Source organism: Eptesicus fuscus, chromosome 20 (assembly GCF_027574615.1).
Source record: "Eptesicus fuscus isolate TK198812 chromosome 20, DD_ASM_mEF_20220401, whole genome shotgun sequence".
Lineage (NCBI taxonomy): Eukaryota > Metazoa > Chordata > Mammalia > Chiroptera > Vespertilionidae > Eptesicus > Eptesicus fuscus.
In genome coordinates this window covers 39,212,222-39,233,212 of record NC_072492.1, presented here as the reverse complement: position 1 = coordinate 39,233,212, position 20,991 = coordinate 39,212,222, and the positions used below count along the sequence as shown (strand labels likewise).

General features: G+C 45.1%; 1 protein-coding gene, 1 long non-coding RNA gene and 1 other non-coding gene across 4 annotated transcripts; 2 read left to right on the top strand and 1 right to left on the bottom strand.

The window, feature by feature from the left end:
* The first annotated feature begins 13,013 nt into the window (after positions 1-13,013).
* On the top strand, positions 13,014-13,142 carry LOC129147505 (small nucleolar RNA SNORA33). The gene has a single exon (XR_008554871.1). It is a non-coding gene; the product is annotated as a small nucleolar RNA SNORA33 (small nucleolar RNA).
* A 2,849-nt stretch (positions 13,143-15,991) lies between these two features.
* Positions 15,992-20,886, top strand: LOC103297045 (nucleoside diphosphate kinase A). Of its 2 annotated transcripts, none has more exons than XM_008153679.3 (5): positions 15,992-16,085; positions 17,489-17,618; positions 19,340-19,441; positions 20,005-20,117; positions 20,582-20,886. In XM_008153679.3, the coding sequence occupies exons 2-5, from the start codon at positions 17,493-17,495 to the stop codon at positions 20,697-20,699; spliced, it is 459 nt and encodes a 152-aa protein (XP_008151901.1). In that variant the 5' UTR covers positions 15,992-16,085; positions 17,489-17,492; the 3' UTR covers positions 20,700-20,886. The 2 variants fall into 2 exon arrangements, with proteins under 2 accessions (XP_008151901.1, XP_027984409.1); XM_028128608.2 differs by lacking the exon at positions 15,992-16,085 and adding an exon at positions 16,201-16,356.
* On the bottom strand, positions 19,103-20,010 carry LOC129147365 (uncharacterized). Its single transcript, XR_008554743.1, has 2 exons — positions 19,921-20,010; positions 19,103-19,202 (listed from the first exon to the last, which is right to left on the bottom strand). It is a non-coding gene; the product is annotated as an uncharacterized LOC129147365 (long non-coding RNA).
* Positions 20,887-20,991: the final 105 nt, after the last annotated feature.

The following is a 20,991-nucleotide window of genomic DNA, read 5'->3' as shown; positions in this document are numbered from 1 at the left end:
ACAGGGGCCAAACTCAGAATCAGCAAAGAGGCAGCCATGTGCTGGTTCCAGCAGAAGTGTGATGGGATCCCATCTTCCTTCCTGGCAAATAAATTTCCATTTCTATCCAAAAGGCCAATAAAATGTTTTCAGTGAACTGTTAAGGAAAAAAATCTAAACTGTTTCGAGTTTAAAGCTACTGAAGCATTGTTAGGAATTGCTTTGATGCTGGGTTTTAAATTTTTTGATGTTGTTAGCAAGCATGTTAACCTATTTTAATGCCAAAAGCAAACTGTTTGCTATTCGCCCACAATTTAAGAACTCTTCAGAAAAGGATTTGTTTGCCTTAATGAATACTGTTGGGTAAAAACACAGCATAATGAGTGAAATGGGCAGAAGCAAGCACTCCTACACCTAAGCAACTCCAAGAAGAATGAATGTCCACTTTCAGTTGGTACATTATGAAGACTAACTTTTCCTTAAATACAATAATGTTTTCTTTTTCTTTTATTCACAAGATTTCTAAGTATATTTTTCATGCAGGACAGTTTTTCAACCTTGATGTACAGTGACTGTGTAAAATTTTCCTTTCATTGGCAACCTATAATCTTTAAAATATGGTAAGCATTTTATCTGTTTTGAAGGGAATATGTCAATAAATCTACCAGATGAAAAATCCTGCCAAAGCCGGTTTGGCTCAGTGGATAGAGCGTCGGTCTGCAGACGGAAGGATCCCAGGTTCGATTCCAGTCAGGGGCACGTGCATTGGTTGCGGGCACATCCCCGTGGGGGGTGTGCAGGAGGCAGCTGGTCGATGTTTCTCTCTCATTGATGTTTCTAGCTCTCTCTCTCCCTTCCTCTCTGTAAAAAATCAATAAAATATATTTTAAAAAAAGAGAAAAATCCTGCCTAAAAGTAGAAAAGCTTTTCGTAATTTACTCATTGTGGTGGTTTTATCCTTTTTTTTTTTTTTTCCTTTTCTCTCTTGGTCTATAATGAAATTATTACAGCAGTGCAAAATAAAATCCTATGTATGGAAAAAAAAACATTGAGAAGCTTTGAATAGAAAGCAGAATGGGGGCACTGACCACACAGATGGGAGAGGGGAATGGAGATCCCAGAAGGTGGGAAAGAATCTCCAAAAACTAAATAGTAAAACCATCTTAAAACTGGGCAGGATTACTTTACAATTTTGTCTAGGATGGGAGCTTCAGTGCAGATATGGTCAAATCCAAGAGCCACATCTTACACAACCTATCCTGAAAATGACACAGAAATGGCCTCAAGCAACCCCAAATACAGCCCTGGCTGGTGTGTCTCAGTGGAGAGAGCATCAGCCTACACACCGAAGGGTCATGGGTTCCATCATTAGTCAAGGGCATGTATGTACCTGGGTTTCAAGTTCGACCTCCAGTTGGGGCGCATGTGGGAGGCAACCAATCGATGTGTCTCACTTCAATGCTTGTCTTTCTCTCTCTTTCTCCCTCCCTCCTTCCCTTTCTTCCTTTCTCTCTAAAAATAATCAATGGGGGGAAAATATCCTCTGGTGAGGATTAACAGAAAACAAAAAAAAAGAAAGAAATCCTGATTACTAAGATATGAATCTCTTAAGGGGTAGACCCCAAATTCTTTGCCAAGAAGCACAAGAAGGCTAAACACACCAAGAAGATGCAGGCCAACAACACCAAGGCCATGAGTGCACGTGCCGCGGGTATGGAGGCCCTCGTTAAACCCAAGGAGGTCAAGCCCAAGATCCCAAAGCGCAGCGGTCACCTTGCCTACATAGCTCACCCAAGTTTGGGAAGCATGCTGGTGCGCATCACCAAGGATCTTGGGCTCTGTCAGCCAGAGTCCGAGGCAAAGGCTCAGACCAAGCCCCAGGCTGTAGCTGTGGCTGCGGCTCAGGCTCAGGCTCAGGCTCCCAAGGGTGCCCAGGCGCCCACAAAGGCTCTGTCTGCTGATGTGACGACAGAAGGAATGGTGAGACCCCTGGGCTGGTGTCCTCCTATGCTATTTGTACAAATAAATCTGAGGCAGAATCTATTACAACAACAAACAAAGAAACAGACCAAAAAAAACCATTTCAACTTCTATTCCTCAGAAAAATACAAAAACCCATTCTAAGGACAAGGCCAATCCACCCGCAGAGAAAAGGATAGAAACAAATTAAAACATAATAACATACTGTTGAATATGTTTTGTTTTGTTTTGAATTGTTTTCTATTTAAGATATGCAGCTTCTGTAAAATAAAACAGAAAAAGAGGGGCTGGCTGAGAGCAAGTTGTGGTGCCTGGTCAGAAGGTAAATAATCCACAGAGCCTCTATGACCTTTGCCACTTTTGTCCTCCACATATTCATGTATGAAAATGACTCAGCCCTAACACCAGTGGCTTATTTTTAGAAGGGGCCATAGAGCCAGTTGAAAACTTAAGCACAGTAACCATTGCCAATCAACAGCCTCACACATCAGAAGCAGGAACAGACACTGGTGTGTTCATTTCAATTTTACATGTGTGACTTACAGGGAAACAGAGAGCCTGCTTCTTCCAAGCTGTGTATTTGCTCTTTCCTTCTACCACAGTGCTAGAAATGCCTGGCAGGAGAGTTTCTTCTCTGGCCACGAGATTTCAGCATTAGGAGGTCCCTTAGTCAGTGTGGAAAGGAGTCCAATTCCCTCTTTTTCTAACCGAGGAATCATCCACAGTTACATGTCAAGCTATGGCTGTGTTGGAACAAGTGTCTAGAGCTATGAACTCTCAGCTCAGTGTCCCATTCGACCTCTCTTTTTTCAAATTAGTAAGTCAGAAGCCAAATAACACATCTGACATAAGGCCATCGGTCTGGAAGAAGAAGACATATCCTGGGCTGATGTCCCATTCTAATGTAATGTAAATGTTGCATGCAGAGGAATAACATTCTGTTGTCCACGATCAGATGACCAGAAATCAGGGTTCAAAGGGAAGTGTTCTTGACTGCTTGGTAAAAATGTTAAATTCAAAATCTCAGCCAAGCAGGAAGCAATAAATAACAGTGAGAAAGTACAAGGGGGCTGAACTGTGCTTCTGCCCCTTACTTGCTGTGATGTCTCCAGCAAGTTACTCTCCGTGCCTCTGTTCTCATCTGTAAAATGAGGTTGAGAATAAGAGTTCACATTTCATAGGGTTGTTCTGAAGGTTCAGAGAATTAATACACATAAAGCACTTAGGAAGTACCTGGCACATACGTGTTTAATAAATGTAAGGGAAGATTATTAATTGTTGTAGAATTATTATCAAGGGGCCACGTCCAACTTCTTTCCTATGGGCATCTCGTCTTACTACAAGTCAATTTCAAAATCACATCCACCATGTCCACAAGGAGTCTGTATTTTCTTCTTGAGGTTTATGCAGGGATGATTTTGTTCCTTGAAAACGACAGAGGCTATGTAAGTTTGGGGGGAAATGGCCCAGTTGGGACTGGAAGCCTTGACATGAGAAGAACGCTTGAAGTCACTGGACATGATTACCCTATTGAAGAGCAGCCTTCGAGAAGATTAGTGGAAAAAAAAAAAAGATTAGTTAACTGTCTTCAAATTAGCACGTCATATTGGGGGAGGACTAAAGGGAGGATTATAACCAAAGGTATGAAGAGGTATATTTTTTTCTCAATATAAGAAGTATTTTTTTTAGTACTGGCCAGTGTGGCTCAGTTGTTTGAGCGTCATCCATGCACTGAAAGGTCACCGGTTTGATTCCCGGTCAGGGCACATGCCCTGGTTGGGGGTTGGATCCCCAGTCGGGGTGTGTACAGGAGGCAACAGATTGATGTTTCTCTCGCTCCCCCTTCCTCTCTTTCTAAATATCAATAAAAACATATCCTCAGCCCTGGCCGGTTTGGCTCAGTGGATAGAGCGTCAGCCTGTGGACTGAAGGGTCCCAGGTTCGATTCCGGTCAAGGGCATGGACCTTGGTTGCGGGCACATCCCCAGTGGGAGGTGTGCAGGAGGCAGCTGATTGATGTTTCTCTCTCATCGATGTTTCTAACTCTCTATCCCTCTCCCTTCCTCTCTGTAAAAAAATCAATGGAATATATTTTTAAAAAGAATGAAATAAGTAACTTAAAAAAAAAATTCTCAGGTGAAGATTTAAAATAATAATAAAATAAAAATAAATATAAAATCAACCAATAAATTAAAAAATGGCGCAAGTTTTCTTTTTGTAAAGGAAATTTCCATTTGTTAATGGTGTCTCCCTTTCCCCTAACCAGGAAGAGGAGGACTCTTGACAACTCTTATTAATGGATAAGGCTCCCATTCATATTTGCATAACACAACTTACTAAATAACACGTTTACCATATTTTTCCTAGTCACAGTCCCATAACTTGCTTCTCCTGTCCAGAAACCCTAACCCCTTTTCCTTTTTTTAGCCTATGATGGTATGTAAGCCCCAATTCTAAAGTCACTCGTTTGGGTGGCTCATCCCTGGTGCTTCCATGTGTATATGTGCCATGCATACTAGTAAAATAAACTTCCACTTGTTTTTCTTTTGTTAATCTATCCTTGGCTAGTCTAATTTTATAGGGTCCCAGCTACAGAACTGAAGATGGGTAGAGGGAAATATTTTTTTCTACAACTGGAAAGAAATATGCAAACAACAGTAATTGTTAGGTTGATAGTATTCATTTTTCCCACTTTTAAGTTTCCTTAAATACTGCTCTTGTAGTGTGTTTAATAAAAACAAAACCATGCCCTAACCGGTTTTGCTCAGTGGATAGAGCGTTGGCCTGCGAACTGAAAGGTCCCAGGTTCGAGTCTGGTCAAGGGCATGTACCCTGGTTGTGGGCACATCCCCAGTGCGGGGTGTGCAGGAGGCAGCTGATCGATGTTTCTCTCTCATCGATGTTTCTAACTCTCTCATCCTCTCTGTAAAAAATCAATAAAATATATTTTAAAAAAACAACAAAAATAACCCCCCAACAAAACCATGACATGACATTCATTCTGCTCAGAACAAGAGTGAACCGTGACAGAGGAAGACCCACTTCTACCAGAGGGCTTTCTGAGAGTCTTCTCGTCTGACCTACATTAAACTGTCCGAGGGAGAGAGTGGACCAGGAGTGGCCCCGGACCTGGCTTCCAGAGGATTAGTTCAACCTGCTTTTATCCCTTCAGTATTTCCCCTTTTTTCATCTCACTCCTGTGAAAGAATGTTTCTTGCTCTTAATAACTCCAGTTTTAGGGGGTCTTTCCAGACCGCTCTCAGCTGGGCAGCTCTTGGAAAATGACTAGATGCATAACTAAGCATGGGGCTGAGGAAGAAAACATTCCAACCGTGAGGCATGCCCGTGAAAGGGCAGAGGCAGGGTCACCTGGCAGGAGATTAAACATTCCAAACAAGAATCAGATTAAACTATAATTTGTGGATTTAGAGGTAGAAGGGTAAAGTCCAAGGTAAAATGGATGAGCTGGGACTAGACTGGGAAAGGAAGAAAGAGTACAGGGTAGAATACATTCATGAGAAGAAGGCAAAGGAATTCCTGCTCACAGAATGCCACCTGATCCTCCATACTTCCTAGGTCCCTTAGAGTTACAAGGCCATTTGAATAGTTCTGGTCAATGGGCTGGAAGGAGCACTGATAGGTGTCATCTCCAGGTCAAACCAACTATTTAGGAGCTTTGTGGCCCTCCAGCTCTCTGCCGTGTTCTGCTACACACAGGTTTTATACTGAGATGCCAGAGCCATACATTGGGAGAACTGGGCTCCCAGAATCAGGGCAGGGGCGGGGGCTAACTGCAGGTGCTGACCCTGCAGCAGATTTTGGGTAAGTGTGCTGTTGTTCAGAGCAATGTAATGAATGTTTATGTCCCCACATCCCCACCCCCAATTCATATGTTGAAATACTCAAGGATATGCTTTATGATTTTAGAGAGAGGGGAAGGGGAAAGAGAGAGAGAGAGAGAGAAAGAGAGAGAGAGAGAGAGAGAGAGAGAGAGAGAGAAACATTGATCAATTGGTTGCCTCTTCTACATGCCCCAACCAGGGATCAAACCCAAAACCTTCGGTGTAGGGACAAAGAAACCTTCAACCCACTGAACCACTCTGGCCAGGGCTCGTATGTTGAAATCTTATTTCCCTGGGGTGGAGGGAAGGGAGGTGGGTGGAGATGGAAGAGGGTATAGGGGGGGATAAATGGTGATGGGAAAAAATAAATAAAATAAAGAAAACTAAATAAATAAATACATTTTTAAATGAAGAAAAAAAAAAAGAGAGAGAGAGAAAGAAATCCTAACTCCCCAGATGATGGTATTAGGAAGCAGGGCTGTGGGGAGATGATTAGGTCACTAGAGTGGAGCTCTCATGAATGGGATTAGTGTGCTGCTAAAAAAAAAAAAAAAAAAAAAGACCTAGGAAATTCCAATGAGAAGACTATATGAATGAGGAAGGAGATTAGCACCAGACACCAAATCTATCACCATGACCTTGGACTTCTCCAGAACTGTGAGAAATCAATATCTGTTGTTTATGTAGACAAAAAAGGGGTTCTAGCCCTGGCGGGGTGGCCCAGTTGGTTTGAGTGTCATACACCAAAAGGTGGCGGTTCAATTCCGGGTTGGGGCACATACCTAGGTTGCAGATTTGATCCCTGGTGGACACAGGTACTGGAGGCAACCGATCCTTGTTTCTCTCTCTCTTCTTCCCTCCAGCCATCCCTCTCCCTTCCCTCTCTCCCCCTTCATTTCCCTAAACATATTCTATGGTGAGGATTAAAAAAAAGGGGGCAGGGGGATTTGCCCTGGCCAGTGTGACTCAGTTGGGTGAGCCTCCTCCCATGCACCAGGAGGTCGCCTGATTCCCAGTCAGGGCACACATTCAGGCCCAATTTGGAGAGGCTGAAAGGAGGAAGGAGAAACTTGCTGAACCAGTCTAAGTATCATAATCACCATCAGTAAAGACAAAAGATACCAGGCCCATGTCAAAGACCCAGTAGCGGTCCTGGGTCTGGAGAGTCAAACCACATGAAAGCAAGAGGGAGATTAATGCTAAATCACTGCTCTGTGCCTCTTCAGTCACATAATCCTTCCCCCCTGAGAGTTTTAGTCTGAAAGACTAGACCAGGGTCAAGGCAAGTGGAGATTCTGTTACAGGCAAAGAGCCCATGTTTTTGCTAAAGGCTTTATTATATTTAAGCTTAGAAAGTGGAAACAAGAGGAGGCTTGTAAGAGAATGTAAAAATAAACGGGATTGAGGAGTTTAAGGAGAAAAGATAAGTGGTATTAGTGTCATTGTTCTTAGGCCAGAAAATGCAGGTGAGTCAAAGGAAGGCAACGTTGTTGGAATAGGAAGAAAAAAGATGAGTGATATGATTTGGATTGGATTGTGACCCTTAAGGTCTCACTGGGCCAAGGAAATATATGATTTCTGGGGACATCATAGTCTATGGTGTATAGTATGGTAGTTAAGCATGTAAACTCTAAGCACAAATCAGATGGATTCCCAGTCAGGCTCTGCCACTTACTGGTTTTGTGGCATTGGCTAAATTGCTTAATCTTTCTGTGTTTCGGTTTTCCCACCTATAAAGTAGGAATTAGAATAGTGCCCAGATTATATGGCTGTTGCACCAGACTATGTGAGTGTCTAAGGACTTCCTTCCCCAATCAGCAAATGATGCAGGTCTCCAAAACACTCTCCCTCTCCTTCCCTCCTCAGGGATTAGAGCCTTACCCAGAAGACAGAAGAGGCAGTCTCCGTGGGCATAGTCTAGAGCAGGCGTCCTCAAACTACGGCCCGCGGGCCACATGCGGGTGTTTTTGCCGTTTTGTTTTTTTACTTCAAAATAAGATCTGTGCAGTGTGCATAGGAATTTGTTCATAGTTTTGTTTTTTTTTTTTTATACTTTATTGATTTTTTACAGAGAGGAAGAGAGAGGGATAGAGAGTTAGAAACATTGATGAGAGAGAAACATCAATCAGCTGCCTCCTGCACACCCCCTACTGGGGATATGCCCGCAACCAAGGTCCATGCCCTTGACCGGAATCGAACCTGGGACCTTTCAGTCCGCAGGCCGACGCTCTATCCACTGAGCCAAACCGGTTTCGGCAATGTTCATAGTTTTTTTTAAACCATAGTCCGGCCCTCCAACGGCCTGAGGGACAGTGAACTGGCCCCCTGTTTAAAAAGTTTGAGGACCCCTGGTCTAGAGCCAGAAGCAGACTGATGGATGAGCTGTGTGTAATTTTTGTGAAACAGAGGCAATTCCTTCCCCCAAAGGTCCTGCTATTTGATTTGTTGTTTGACTCCGGAGTCAAAGGTGGGAGGGTTCATACTTCATTCTTGATTATGGGCCATGACGATCCCCTGGGGGCTCATTCCCAATTACTATTATGAATGTTCTCTCTTTGCCCTGCATCCCAAGATGCCTTTCTGTTTCTCACATGTGGCATATTGCATTAGTTGCTCTGACTCCTTAAATCATTAATAACAGGACAGTCATGACCTGGATCAATTCTATTCTTTGCAGGGTGTGCGAGCTAGCCGTCTTGTTGGTCTCCCATTATAACTGCCTTGCACTCATGGTGAGTCCCTCACAGAAGTGAGACCTGGGAATAAAGCACTGCACACAGTCAAGCAGCACACGGGGTTTACAGCTCAGGCTCCGGCATTGCAGGGATTGGCTTTCTACCTCTTGCAGGTGTCTGAACTTCAGCAAGTCACTCACTCTGCATGAATCTCAGTTTCCCCAACTAAAAACGTGGATTATAGTAGGATTTACCTCATTAAGTAGTTGTGCAGATTAAATAAGTTATTATAGGTAAAGGACTTACATTTTTAAAATTTGATTTTAGAGAAAGTGAGGGAGAGAGGGAGAAACATTGATCTATTGTTCTACTTAGTTATTCATTTATTGGTTGCTTCTTGTATGTACCCTGACCAGAGATCAAATCCGAAACCTTGATATATTGGATGATGCTCTAACCAACTGAGCTTCCCAGCCAGGGCTAAGTAAAGTACTTTTTGCCTGGCACAAACCAATCTTTCAATAAACTTTAGCCATTATTATTAATTTATGTGTAACAAATGAATGGTAATTATTGCTCCTTTTAAAATATTGTTTAGCCGAAACTGGTTTGGCTCAGTGGATAGAGCGTCTGTCTGTGGACTGAAAGGTCCCAGGTTCGATCCCTTTTCCGGTCAAGGGCATATACATTGGTTGTGGGCACATCCCCAGTAGGGGGTGTGTAGGAGGCAGCTGGTAGATGTTCCTCTCTCATCGATGTTTCTAGCTCTCTATCCCTCTCCCTTCCTCTCTGTAAAAAAAAATCAATAAAATATATTAAAAATAAAAATAAAATATTGTTTAGATGACCTACAGATCATGTTTTATGTAGATAATTCCCACTTCTCTCTACATAGGCCTAGCGTATCATCTAACTCCAAAATAAGTATCTTCAATTGATTACTATACATTTTCTCTCTTGTATCACCCACCATCAGATTCAACATGACACCAAATTCATCTTCTTCTGGCCGGCACTCTCTGGTCTCCCCTATTTCTGTTAACATCGTTATTGTTACAGTTTAATAGGTATAAAATTTGGTTACCAAAATCTAAAAAAAACCACCCAAACAGCTGACACTTATTGTTTACTGTGTGCCAGACACTGTTAAATTTTTAATGGGTTCCCTGGCTTGGTAGCTCAGTTGGTTAGAGCATCATCCTGACATGCCCAGGTTGTGGTTGGATCCTTAGTCAGGGCATGTACAAGAAGCAACCAATGAATGCATAAATAAGTGGAACAACAAATTGATGTTTCTCTTGTCCTTCCTCTCTCTCTCTAAAATCAATAAAAAAATTAAAACATTTTAATTGGATTACTTTATATAATCTTCACAATAACCTTTTTAAAAATATTTTTATTGATTTCAGAGGGGAAGAGAGATATACTAGTAGAAACATCAATGATGATAATCATTGATTGGCTGCCTCCTGCATGCCCCATGCTGGGGATTGAGCCCGAAACCTGGGAATGTGCTCTGACTGGGAATAGAACCATGACTTCCTGGTTCATAGGTCAACACTCAACCACTGAGCCAGCCGGCCGGTCCACAACAATCATAGTGACAATCATTACTCCCATTTAGCAAATACAGAAACTGGGGCTTAGTGATGGCTGAGTAACTTGTTCAAGGTTACATAATTAATAAGTAACTGAGCCCAGAATCAACCCCCATCCTTTGAAAACAGAGCCATGTTCTTACTATTGCTATGATACAGGTCCTCTCTATCCCTTGTTCGTTATATCTAATCAACTGCCAAATCTTGTCATTCATCCTAGGAATCTCTCTATATAAAACCCTAATATGCAAATAGACCAAACAGCAGAACAACTGAACAACCGGTCGCTATGACGTGCGCTGACCACCAGGGGTTGTGCGTGGAACATGGTGGGCATCGGCAGTAGGTGACAGAGTGCAAAACATGGTGGGCATTGGCCACAGCGGGATGGTGGAGAGGTGAGTGGGGGCACCAGACCAAGGCAGGGTGCCAGTCGCTGTCATCGGGGTGAGCCTCAGGTGGTTACTGAAAATTCTTTGCTCCTGCACACCGCGGTCCTGCCAGCACTCACACCTGCTGCTGGTGCCAGCCCTGCTCACACCCGCTGCCAGTGCCGGAGCCACTGCTTGCACCTGCTGCCAGTGCCTGGCACTGGTCTTGATGGCTCAGCGCCATCAGTGGGTGCGAGCTGCGGCTGCTGGCCCCGATCACCCCTGAGGGCTTCTCCATCTCCCCTGCTCCTGAGGGGCTATTGGGGCAGCAGCCGCCACTTGCACCTGCTGCTGGCGCCAGCCCCAATTGCTCTGCACCGTCAGTGGGTGTGAGCAGGGTTAGCACTGTCAGCGCATGGGAGCAGTGGTGGCAGGAGCAGGGCTGCTGGCAGACAGGGGACCGGGGGCCATGCCGGGAGGGGCCGGGCGGGCACACAGAGGATGAGCTGAGACTCTCCCCTGTGCCCACTGTAGCCTCACGGCCCACAGTTCCTTTCAAGGTGCATGAATTCGTGCACTGGGCCCCTAGTCTATATATATAAAAGCCTAAGCAACCATTAGGATGGAACGACCAGACAATTGGAATGACTGGTTGCTATGATGCGCACTGACCACCAGGGGCCAGATGCTCAACGCAGGAGCTGCCCCCTGGTGGTCAGTGTGCTCCCACAGCAGGAGCACTGCTCAGCCAGAAGCCGGGCTCATGGCTGGAGAATACAGTGGTGGTGGCGGGAGCCTCTCCTGCCTCTGTGGCAGCGCTAAGGAGTGGTGAGAGTGGGGAGAGAGAGGGAGAGCAGCGAGCATCGAGAGCACTGAGCACCGCTGAGCCAGGCAGCGCCCAGCTCGGGTTCCTCCCTGGCCTCCTGCCACTTCACACACTGCTACATCCCCCGAGGGGCCCCAGATTGCAAGAGGGTGCAGGCCAGGCTGAGGGCCCTCCTCTCCCCCCATGCACAAATCCATGCACTGGGCCTTTAGTTCTATTATAAACATTCCTTTGACCACTTTAATCCAGAAGAGCTGTTATCCTCATACCTTGATTATTGATGATGTCAACATCCTCCTAATGGGTGCCTGCTTCCAGTCTTTCCTTGTGCAATCTATCTACCCTCTGGAGTACAACTTGATTTTCTGCTAAAACAAAGCTCTCCATACCAGTGTTACCTCGAAGAAATTGGGTCATCTCTTTTGGTCTGTTTGTATCTCTGTAAAGTGAGGGAATTAAATGGCTTTGAGGCAGGAGAGAAAGAAGTTAGGGGAAAATCCCTACGAGTGGAATGAGGAAGTAGGAGCTGACATCCTCCCCGACAGAGCCCCCACCTCCCAGCAGGATCAAAGATAAAACAGTTAATGGAGGGAAAGCCCTTCTATAATCTTGGAAGTCACAACAAGGCCCCTCCCAATCAGAAGGCGGAGTCAGAATGTAGTGCCACAAAGCTAGGAGACAACCCCCCCTTACCCTTGGAAATGCATAAAATCCCAAGGACTAACTGACACCGCCCACAACTTTCGCTGGAGTTGGCCCTTGTTCCCTGGGACACGTACTTTTGTACTTTCAGCTTCTTTCACAGAGGCGCCCGAGCCCTGCCCGCTTTGTTTTTCTCTACCTGAATAAAACCTGCTTTATTCTTACTCCAATTCTTCCTTGAATGCCCTGGCCGTCGCCTCATACGGAAAGGTCCCAGACCCTGTGTAGACAGGGCCAGCGCCCAGCAAGGAAGCAGTCGGTAAATAGTTTCAACAGTTTGGTTTTTTTTTAATTAAAAACTATATTTTATTGATTTTTTATAGAGAGGAAGGGAGAGGGATAGAAAGTTAGAAACATCGATCAGCTGCCTCCTGCACACCCCCTACTGAGGATGTGCCCGCAACCAAGGTACATGCCCTTGACCGGAATCGAACCTGGGACCCTTGAATCCGCAGGCTGACGCTCTATCCACTGAGCCAAATCGGCTAGGGCTCAACAGTTTTTTTGAGTTCTAGAATTTTAAGATGTTTCTCATGTCACTGTCCTATCCCCCAAACGTCAGTGACTTGCCATTAACTACAGCCCAGGGTCTCAACTTTTTAGACTAGCATTCAGAGTTTGTCACTAACCTGGTGCTTTTATCCCTCACGGGTTAGCACTACGCTTTTAGGAGTGTCTAATCTGTTTCTCAGACATTTCCTACTTTTCCCAGCTTGCTTTCCATCCTTTGCTCTTAGTTATTTTTCTGGTCTCGTGATACACACAGACTTATCTATTTACCATCTTATTTTTGTATGTTGAAATCCTACTCCTCTATACTAGTAAAATTTTCTCCATGCTCTATCCAGGCAGCCCAATGACCACTCTTCCTCTCTTTAAAATAGTTGATATCTTAGAGCAGTTCACTAAACATTTCTCATTATTGGCCTTGGCTGGGTAGCTCGGGTGGTTACAGTATCGTCCCAATATGCCAAGCTTGGAAGTTTGATCCCCAGCCAGGCACATACAAGAAGCAACCAATGAATGCATAAATAAGCGGAAAGCCAGCCAATAAGTCTGCTTACCTGAATGTGTTCTGCAGAAATTTAGAGAAAGCTGGCAATAGTAAAGCCATGTTACGAGCCTTAAAGACATTGAAGTCATTAAGGTCCCTGAAAATGGCTATAAGAAGTTTTAATAAACAATTTTCATAAGACACAAGCTAATTTTAAAGCTGTACTATAACTAGTATTGATAGCTTGCTGGAATTTCTAAGTGTTATTAAAATGAAAATCCCAAAAAATAAAAAATAAAAAATAAATAAATAAATAAATAAATAAGCGGAACAACAAATCCACGTTTCTCTTTCCCTTCCTTTCTCTCTCTCTTAAAAAAAAAAAAAGAATTTAAACATTACTCATGATTATTTTTGAAGATGAATACATTTGATTAGCAGTTTGCTTGATTGTGTTTTAGCAAGGGATGGGTGGAAGGCCAGTGATCTGATGTTTGAGGGAATAAATGCCCATTCTTGGCACTTTCAAGCAGAAGTCCTTCCTAGGATTTCTGGAGAGGGGAATGGTCCATATGCCCATTAAGATTACTTTTAGTTCTAGCCCTGGCTGAGTAGTTCAGTTGGTTAAAGTGTAGTTCCTATAAGCCAAGGTTGTGGATTCAATCCCAGGTCAGGGCACAAACAGGGGTCAACCAATGAATGCATAAATAAGAGGAACAACAAATTGATGTTTCTTTTTCTCTCTCTCTCTCTCTCCTCCCGCCTCCTCTCTCTCCCTTCTTCTTTTCCTTCCTCTCTAAAATCAATAAATAAAAAATTTTAAGACGATTACTTTTAGCTCTAAATTCTTAACGTTGTCTGATTTACTTTGCAGAAACATTTAGTACCAGTGGAAGCCTGGAGGGCTGGGTTGGGAAAGGAAGGTCAGGGTGGAGTCATCTAATTAGGATGGCTTCCCGGAAGAGATGAGACCTTCCTGTTTTCTACTGCTCACCCTCCTTCTCCAGCATCTGCCTGGGCAAGACCTTCCTCACCTGAATCAGCCATTTAAAAGAGCCTGGCCCCTGGGTCCGGGTGAAGCTGAATCCTGGGTCCGGGCGAGGCCCTGTGCCCCTGGATTCGGGTGAGGCTGGGTCCCAGGTCCGGGTGAGGCCACGCGCCCCTGGGTCTGGGTGAGGCCACGTGCCCCTGAGTCTGGGTGAAGCCGTGCCCCTGGGTCCGGCCGAGACCAAACCAGAGGGAGTTGGACCTCCGTTACCACCATTTGTCCACCATCCAGAGCTGAGGGGTCAGTGCCGACATGTACACATAAGGAACTGGTGGACATTGAAATTGGGTCTCAAAAGAACTGTTGGTCCAGAAAGAAACTCACTACAGACTGATTCATTTGCCTGTCAGCATAACTATTATTGCTCGTCTCACATTCAGTTCTTATAAGTATATCTCTAGTGACACATGATCTCGCTCATCTAGGGGAAATGATGAACAACATAGACTGATGAACAAGAACAGAACCAGAAACAAGGAGGCATCGATCAGACTATTGGGCCTCAGAGGGAGGATAGGGGAGGGTGGGGGAAGGGGGGAGAGATCAACCAAAGGACTTGTGTGCATGCATATGAGCCTAACCAATGGTTAAGTTCAACAGGGAGTTGGGGCATCCGTGGGGTGGGGTGTGGGATGGGAATGGGGGGATGAGGACAAATATGTGACACCTTAATCAATAAAGAAATTAAAAAAATAATAAAAAAAATAAAAGAGCCTGGCCTCCGCAGGTGGGTGTGGCTCAGTGGGTTGGGCGTGGCCTGTGTACCAAAAGGTTTCTGGCCCCATCCCCGGTAGGGGGTGTACAGGAGGCAGCCGATCCACGTTAACCTCTCTCCCTTGGATGTGCCTCTTCCTCTAAAAATCAATAAACTATTCTTTTTTAAAAAAACTTATTTTATTGATTTTTTACAGAGAGGAAGGGAGAGGGTTAGAGAGCTAGAAACATCGATGAGAGAGAAACATCGATGAGAGAGAAACATCGATCAGCTGCCTCTTGCACACCCCCCCACTGGGATGTGCCCGCAACCAAGGTACATGCCCTTGACCATAATTAAACTATTCTTAAAAAAAAAAAAAAAGAACCTGGCTCTAGGACCAGGTCTTGTAGAGTCTACCAACCAACGGTATTGAAAGCAGCAAACTGCCTTAGCCAGTTTGGCTCAATGGATAGAGCCGGTGGACCAAAGGGTCCCGGGTTCGATTCCGATCAAGGGCACATGCCCAGGCTGCGGGCTTGATCCCCAGTAGGGGGGCGTGCAGGAGGCAGCTGATCAATGATTCACTCGCATCGTTAATGTTTCTATCTCCCTCTCCCTTCCTCCCTAAAATCAATTTAAAAAAACAAACAAAACTCCTCTCTCAGATAACCACCGAACTTGCCCCCTCACTTTATGCACATCTGTTCTCCTGTCACCTCTTCAGAGAGAGATTTCCTCAACCAGCCTTTTAAAATATGGAGTTAAATCCTTCAATCTCCCACCTTCCCCTCCGTTGTTTGTTTTTTAAATAGAATTTACATAATGCCACATCCATTTCTTTATTGTTTGCCTTCATTCCAACCCCACCAGAAGTACCAGGAGAGTTACTGCTACACCCCCCAGGCTCTAGAACAGTGCCTGGCACACAGCAGGTACTCAATAAAGAAGTTATTGTTTGACAGACCGGAAAAGTTGAATAAACTAAACTAAAGCAAGAAAACGTGTCTACCTCCGAGTCAGGCGCGTTTCGACTTCACGCAAAGTATGAGCGCCACCTCGCGGGAAGCCAATTTGCTCCAGAAAGCAGGAAGTGAGTCACAGAGTCTTTAAAAAAAAAAAAAAGATGGCGGCGGTCTGCCGGAAGAGCATGAAACAGCAGTGCCGGAAGTTAAAGATCGGAAAGTTGCTCCCTAGAATGACAACCGACTCACCGGAAGAACCGTGGGCTAGTGGTGTTCCGTAAAATGGGCTCTCCGGTAGCCGACTTGGGCAGAAGGGTTCCGCGCGTGCGAGCACCGGCAACCACGTGGGGCCGGGGCGCGTTTCCGGTGCGGAGGACTGGAGGCGGAGTAGGAGCTCGAACAGCTGGAAGGGTGAGAAGGGTTCAGGGTCCCGAGGGGAAGGGAGAGCAATGGGGTCGGGGGAGCGGGGAGGCGCAGGGGTCCTATGAGATCTGAGAGGTGGCGAGGGGATCGGGTTGGAAAGAAGGGTGGGGCGGCGCCGGGGGACAGGTGCAGACCTGTCAGCACACGTCCCACGCCTCGTGGACTCGCCTTTGTCGGTGGCTCGCGGCTGCCTTTTGCATCAGGCCGCGACTGCAGGAGTTGGGCCTTATTTGTCTCCGGTCTCGGAATTGGCGCTCTAGTATGTGATTGCTGAATGAATGACAGGGGTGTGTCAGGGTGGGCGTGGAGGGACATTTACAGGCACTATTTCTGGCTCTTTAGCCACAGTTTCTCCCGGTGAATCCATGCTTGTCTCGAGCTTTCTCCAGTCTTTGTGCTTTGTCTCTTTTTCTTGGAGGGGCAAGGTGATTATCATTTAAGACTTTTTTTTTTTGCATTTTTTTTAGTGCTAGGCCCTGGCTAGGTGCCAAGAACAAGAACAGACCACAGACCACCGGGGGAGACAGACACACAAACATAAGATTCAAATGTATCGTTAAGGTGCTGTAATAGGAGGTTAACTAAGGTGCAGGAAGCTAGAGCCAGGAGGTGGCTGTTAACCACATTAGGGATTGTCTTCCAAGGTGAGGGGCCTCTTTTCTCATCTTGTGGAGGCAGAGTAGGTCTTGAATCGTCTCTGTAAAAAGAAAGATCTGGAATAGATGCTTTCCAGGCTTCCTTCCAGCAGATGCCCCGTATCAGATAGTATTACTAATGGCTCAAGTTCTCCCACAACCCAATGTTCATTGGTTAGTCAGAGTATTCGTTACATCTTATGATGTAACGTAAATTGCATAGGGATGGGCAAATCTGGATTTTGGCCCTCATTCTGGTGCTCTAGATCTGTTCCCTCGTCTGTAAAATGAAGGGGATTGAAATTGAAATGAAAATAATCTTTAAAACTCCTTCCAGTTCTAATGCCATGATGTGTTAGTAGGTCAAACCGTATTTCAGACTGCCCTGTACCAGATGCCACTTTCACATCATCAGTGTCATTTTGCCTCATCTGGATAATTAAGATTCTTTTTTTTTTTTTTTTTTACATCCCCTACCTTAGTTCTGCCACAGTATTGGGACACAGTAGACGCTTAATATTTAAGTGTATTAAATAAAATGGGATAGAAATGATAGCTCCTGCTTTTGCACTCTGGAATATTAGTTCATACATGAGAGGACTGAGGAGGGATTGGGTTTTTACTAGAGAGACTTGGAGTCGACATGACACATTTAAGCCAGATTTATGGGGTGATCTGCTTGAGAAGGATAATGCTGTAGGCAGGATATTCACTGCTGTTTCACTGTCCAGCGCTGTTCCACTTGTCTCTCCCCAGGACCATGGCCAACAGTGAGCGCACCTTCATTGCCATCAAGCCTGATGGGGTCCAGCGCCAGCTTGTGGGAGAGATCATCAAGCGTTTTGAGCAGAAGGGATTCCGCCTGGTTGCTATGAAATTCATGCAGGTAAGTGGGCTTCATTCTTCCCATTTCTGTTCTTTTGTGGGATAGGGGAACATTGTAGGTGAGTCTCTGTTTCTCCCCTCCCCTTCTTCTTAGACTTCTCCATGTAAGGTCAACGCAAATGTTCTGGAACCTGGAAACTCTTCGGTGACCTAGCACCTTGGATCTTGAAACAAACCAAGCTTTTTGGGACTTTAGGGAGTAGCCTCCACTTTCCTCAGCGATGCAGACTTCCATATTCACTGCAGGACTGTCATTTCTGGCTCAAAGCTCTGGGCATGTTTGACCTCTGCTCTTGAGTTTCCTGAGCAGATAAGTTTAGAGATTTTTTTTCTCTCCTTTGAGGGAGGTTGTTTTCACCAAGGAAATCTTTCCATCATTTACCACACACTTAGTGTCTCCCATATATTAGGTATCATCTACCATTGGGACATGTGGGGGAGAAGTATGGTTTTGCCATTGGGGAAAGTATGGTTTTGCCATTGCAGATGGGCATCTGCAACAGCAATATTTCAAAACACCTGCAAAGGAATATTTCAAAAAATGCGCAGGATTGATTGGCTAAGAACCCTTCCTCAAACAAACCTGGGAAAGGAGACTTCACATTCTCAAAAAAAGTACTAGGGGACAATCTTTTATTTCTATTAAAGAGTCAACTTAGGACTCTCGTGCATCTTAACTTTAGTTTGATCTGCAATTTAGTTCCTATGTGATGTTTAGAAAAACTGCTTTAATATTAAAGGGAGTAGACTGATGTTAATGCTGAGGGGAGAGCGTGATGCAATGACCAGAGCCAAGTATTGGACAAACAATGCTTTCCAGAGAGTTTGCATGTTATGTTAGGTTTGAAGGTAAAGTGACATCAAAGCATTGTTGATCGGACATTTACCACGTGCTGGGCACATGAGCTTTCTCACCCAGCCCTCGTGACAACCCTGAGAGGTACTTTTTCCTATTCCTGTGGTTGTTAGTGATGCGGGACCTGAGACTTGAAGGTTAAGTCATGTGGCTGAAAGCACAGAGTCAGTGATGCAGCTGGAATTGTAACTCGGGCTTCTCTGACTCCTAAAGGCATCTGTTTCCTCCTATCCAGTTTCCTAATAAGGGTATGGGCGTGGTGAAGAGTAGGAGGAGGTGTAACTCCATGAGTCTACTGGGTTATTTGAATCTGATATGGAGAAGGGAGGTGAGGGAAAATTCGCATTGTTAGATTTTCTTTTTCTTGTTTTAAATATATTTCATTGATTTTTTACAGAGAGGAAGGGAGAGGGATAGAGAGTTAGAAACATCGATGAGAGAGAAACATCGATCAGCTGCCTCCTGCACACCTCCTACTGGGGATGTGCCCATAACCAAGGTACATGCCCTTGACCGGAATCGAACCTGGGACCCTTCAGTCCGCAGGCTGACGCTCTATCCACTGAGCCAAAACGGTTAGGGCGCATTGTTAGATTTTCTGTCTAAAATGAGATGGCTGGACATGAATCTAATATTCTGTAGCTTTATTCTGATCAGTCAAGGCCAATAGGGGGAGAATTGGTACAAAGCTGAAGCACTTTTAGTCCTGGTCACTGCTCCCCTCTGGTCCTGTTGAGAATGAATTGGGTTATAAAAGAATTAATGAGCCGAGAGCTCATGTTTTAAACTGCAGGATGGGTGAGTGGGAAACAGCCACTGGTTTGTAGTTTTGGGGGCCAATTCTCATTCTCTGTCTTGTGGAATAGGCTTCGGAAGACCTTCTCAAGGAGCACTACATCGACCTGAAGGACCGCCCATTTTTTACCGGTCTGGTGAAATACATGCACTCAGGGCCAGTGGTTGCCATGGTGAGTGTGCCTGTGTGGGGTGTTGATGTGAATGACTCAGTTGAGAGTGAAGAGTGAGTGTTGTGATTCTTGCTTCTGATGCCAGGTCCTCATTGATGCAGAGAAAACTGGGGCTGGGAGGACTGGACAGTTAAGATATGAGTCAGGTCTCTGATCCACTCAAGACAAGATGCATTTGCTTGCTGAACTGAAGACTCATTGCTGGAGAGGTGGAGAGGGGTCTGCCTGATTATAAGCTTCTGGAGGGCAGGACTTAACCCAGAAATTCTCCAAATATGTGTTGGTAGTCATCATTCTGCCAGGCTCTTTCCTAGACACTGGGGATGCAGTCATGAATGAGACTAAGTGGGTATGCTTTCTTAGCTTTCCTTGCCTACGCAACTTGAAAGGGGATGGGCAGGTAATGAAGAAACCTGTCTCTATCGCTCTATCTCTCTATTTGCTCAATGAATGAATGTCAGATCAAGGGGGCTTTTTACCTTTCTTTCTTTTGAAACAATGGTTTTCTGATTTTCTGCTGGGATGGGTTTTCTTCCCTGACGTCTCTTCTTTTGTCTTTGAAGGTCTGGGAGGGGCTGAATGTTGTGAAGACAGGCCGAGTGATGCTTGGGGAGACCAACCCAGCGGACTCCAAACCTGGGACCATCCGAGGGGACTTTTGTATCCAAGTTGGCAGGTGGGAGTTGGTGCCTTTTACCCTTTTCCAAAATCTTGAGTTGCCATGGAATTTGGGTTCTTGTAGCTAGCGATGTACATGATACCTTACGCAGCACATTTTCAATCAGTTCAGTTTCCCTCTCTCTGAAGTTGGTATTTGGCTTTATAGGCTCTCTCTCTATATATATATATGTCAACATCGCTGCGGTTGTGCCTCTGATGAGAGGGTAAAACCTGGTACAACACACTTTGCTGGCTGGAGTCCTTCCCGAAGGCTCTCGCTGCTAGCATCCATGTTGCTAGGAGGGCGTTCTTCATCCTACATTAATGGTAGTCATGGGTTTTTTCTTTTAACCTGAACTAGTGACATGAGCTTTGTCTTTTTCTGCTGCGGTGGGCTTTCTGGCAATGGGAATGAGGGGCGCTTCTGGGCAGTTTAACCCTCGTGGTCTTGGAAATGTGGCCATCTCTTTCCCCACCCAGGAACATTATCCATGGCAGCGATTCCGTGGAGAGCGCGGAGAAGGAGATTGGCTTGTGGTTTCGGCCCGAGGAACTGGTAGATTACAAGAGCTGTGCTCAGAACTGGATCTACGAGTGACCTGAAAGCCGCCGACCGTGTTTCCCACTGCATTTCCTGTCCCTCCCACGGTGGGGGACCAGCCTGGCTGATCTACGTATCTGTGAGAACTTCCTCCTGACCTGCAGGGACACTCTTGGAGCTGTGAGTGTTCCCGGTACAGTGTTATGTGCTACCATCAGACTAAAATGTTTCACCCTAACTAGGACTCATCGCGTTGGTTACTTTGTGTTGCTGTATTGCTTTGTATTCTTTTTTTCTTTTCACATCCTCTGGCTAACCTGAGCTAATAGAGAGTATAAATACTAGATAA

What these genes read in the sequence shown, in the direction of transcription:
- LOC103297045 (XM_008153679.3), top strand. Translation starts at nt 17,493, where the DNA reads ATGGCCAACAGTGAGCGCACCTTCATTGCCATCAAGCCTGATGGGGTC. An exon ending in TTGCTATGAAATTCATGCAG is followed by an intron (nt 17,619 to 19,339) that starts GTAAGTGGGCTT and finishes CTTGTGGAATAG; the next exon opens with GCTTCGGAAGACCTTCTCAA. An exon ending in CAGGGCCAGTGGTTGCCATG is followed by an intron (nt 19,442 to 20,004) that starts GTGAGTGTGCCT and finishes TTGTCTTTGAAG; the next exon opens with GTCTGGGAGGGGCTGAATGT.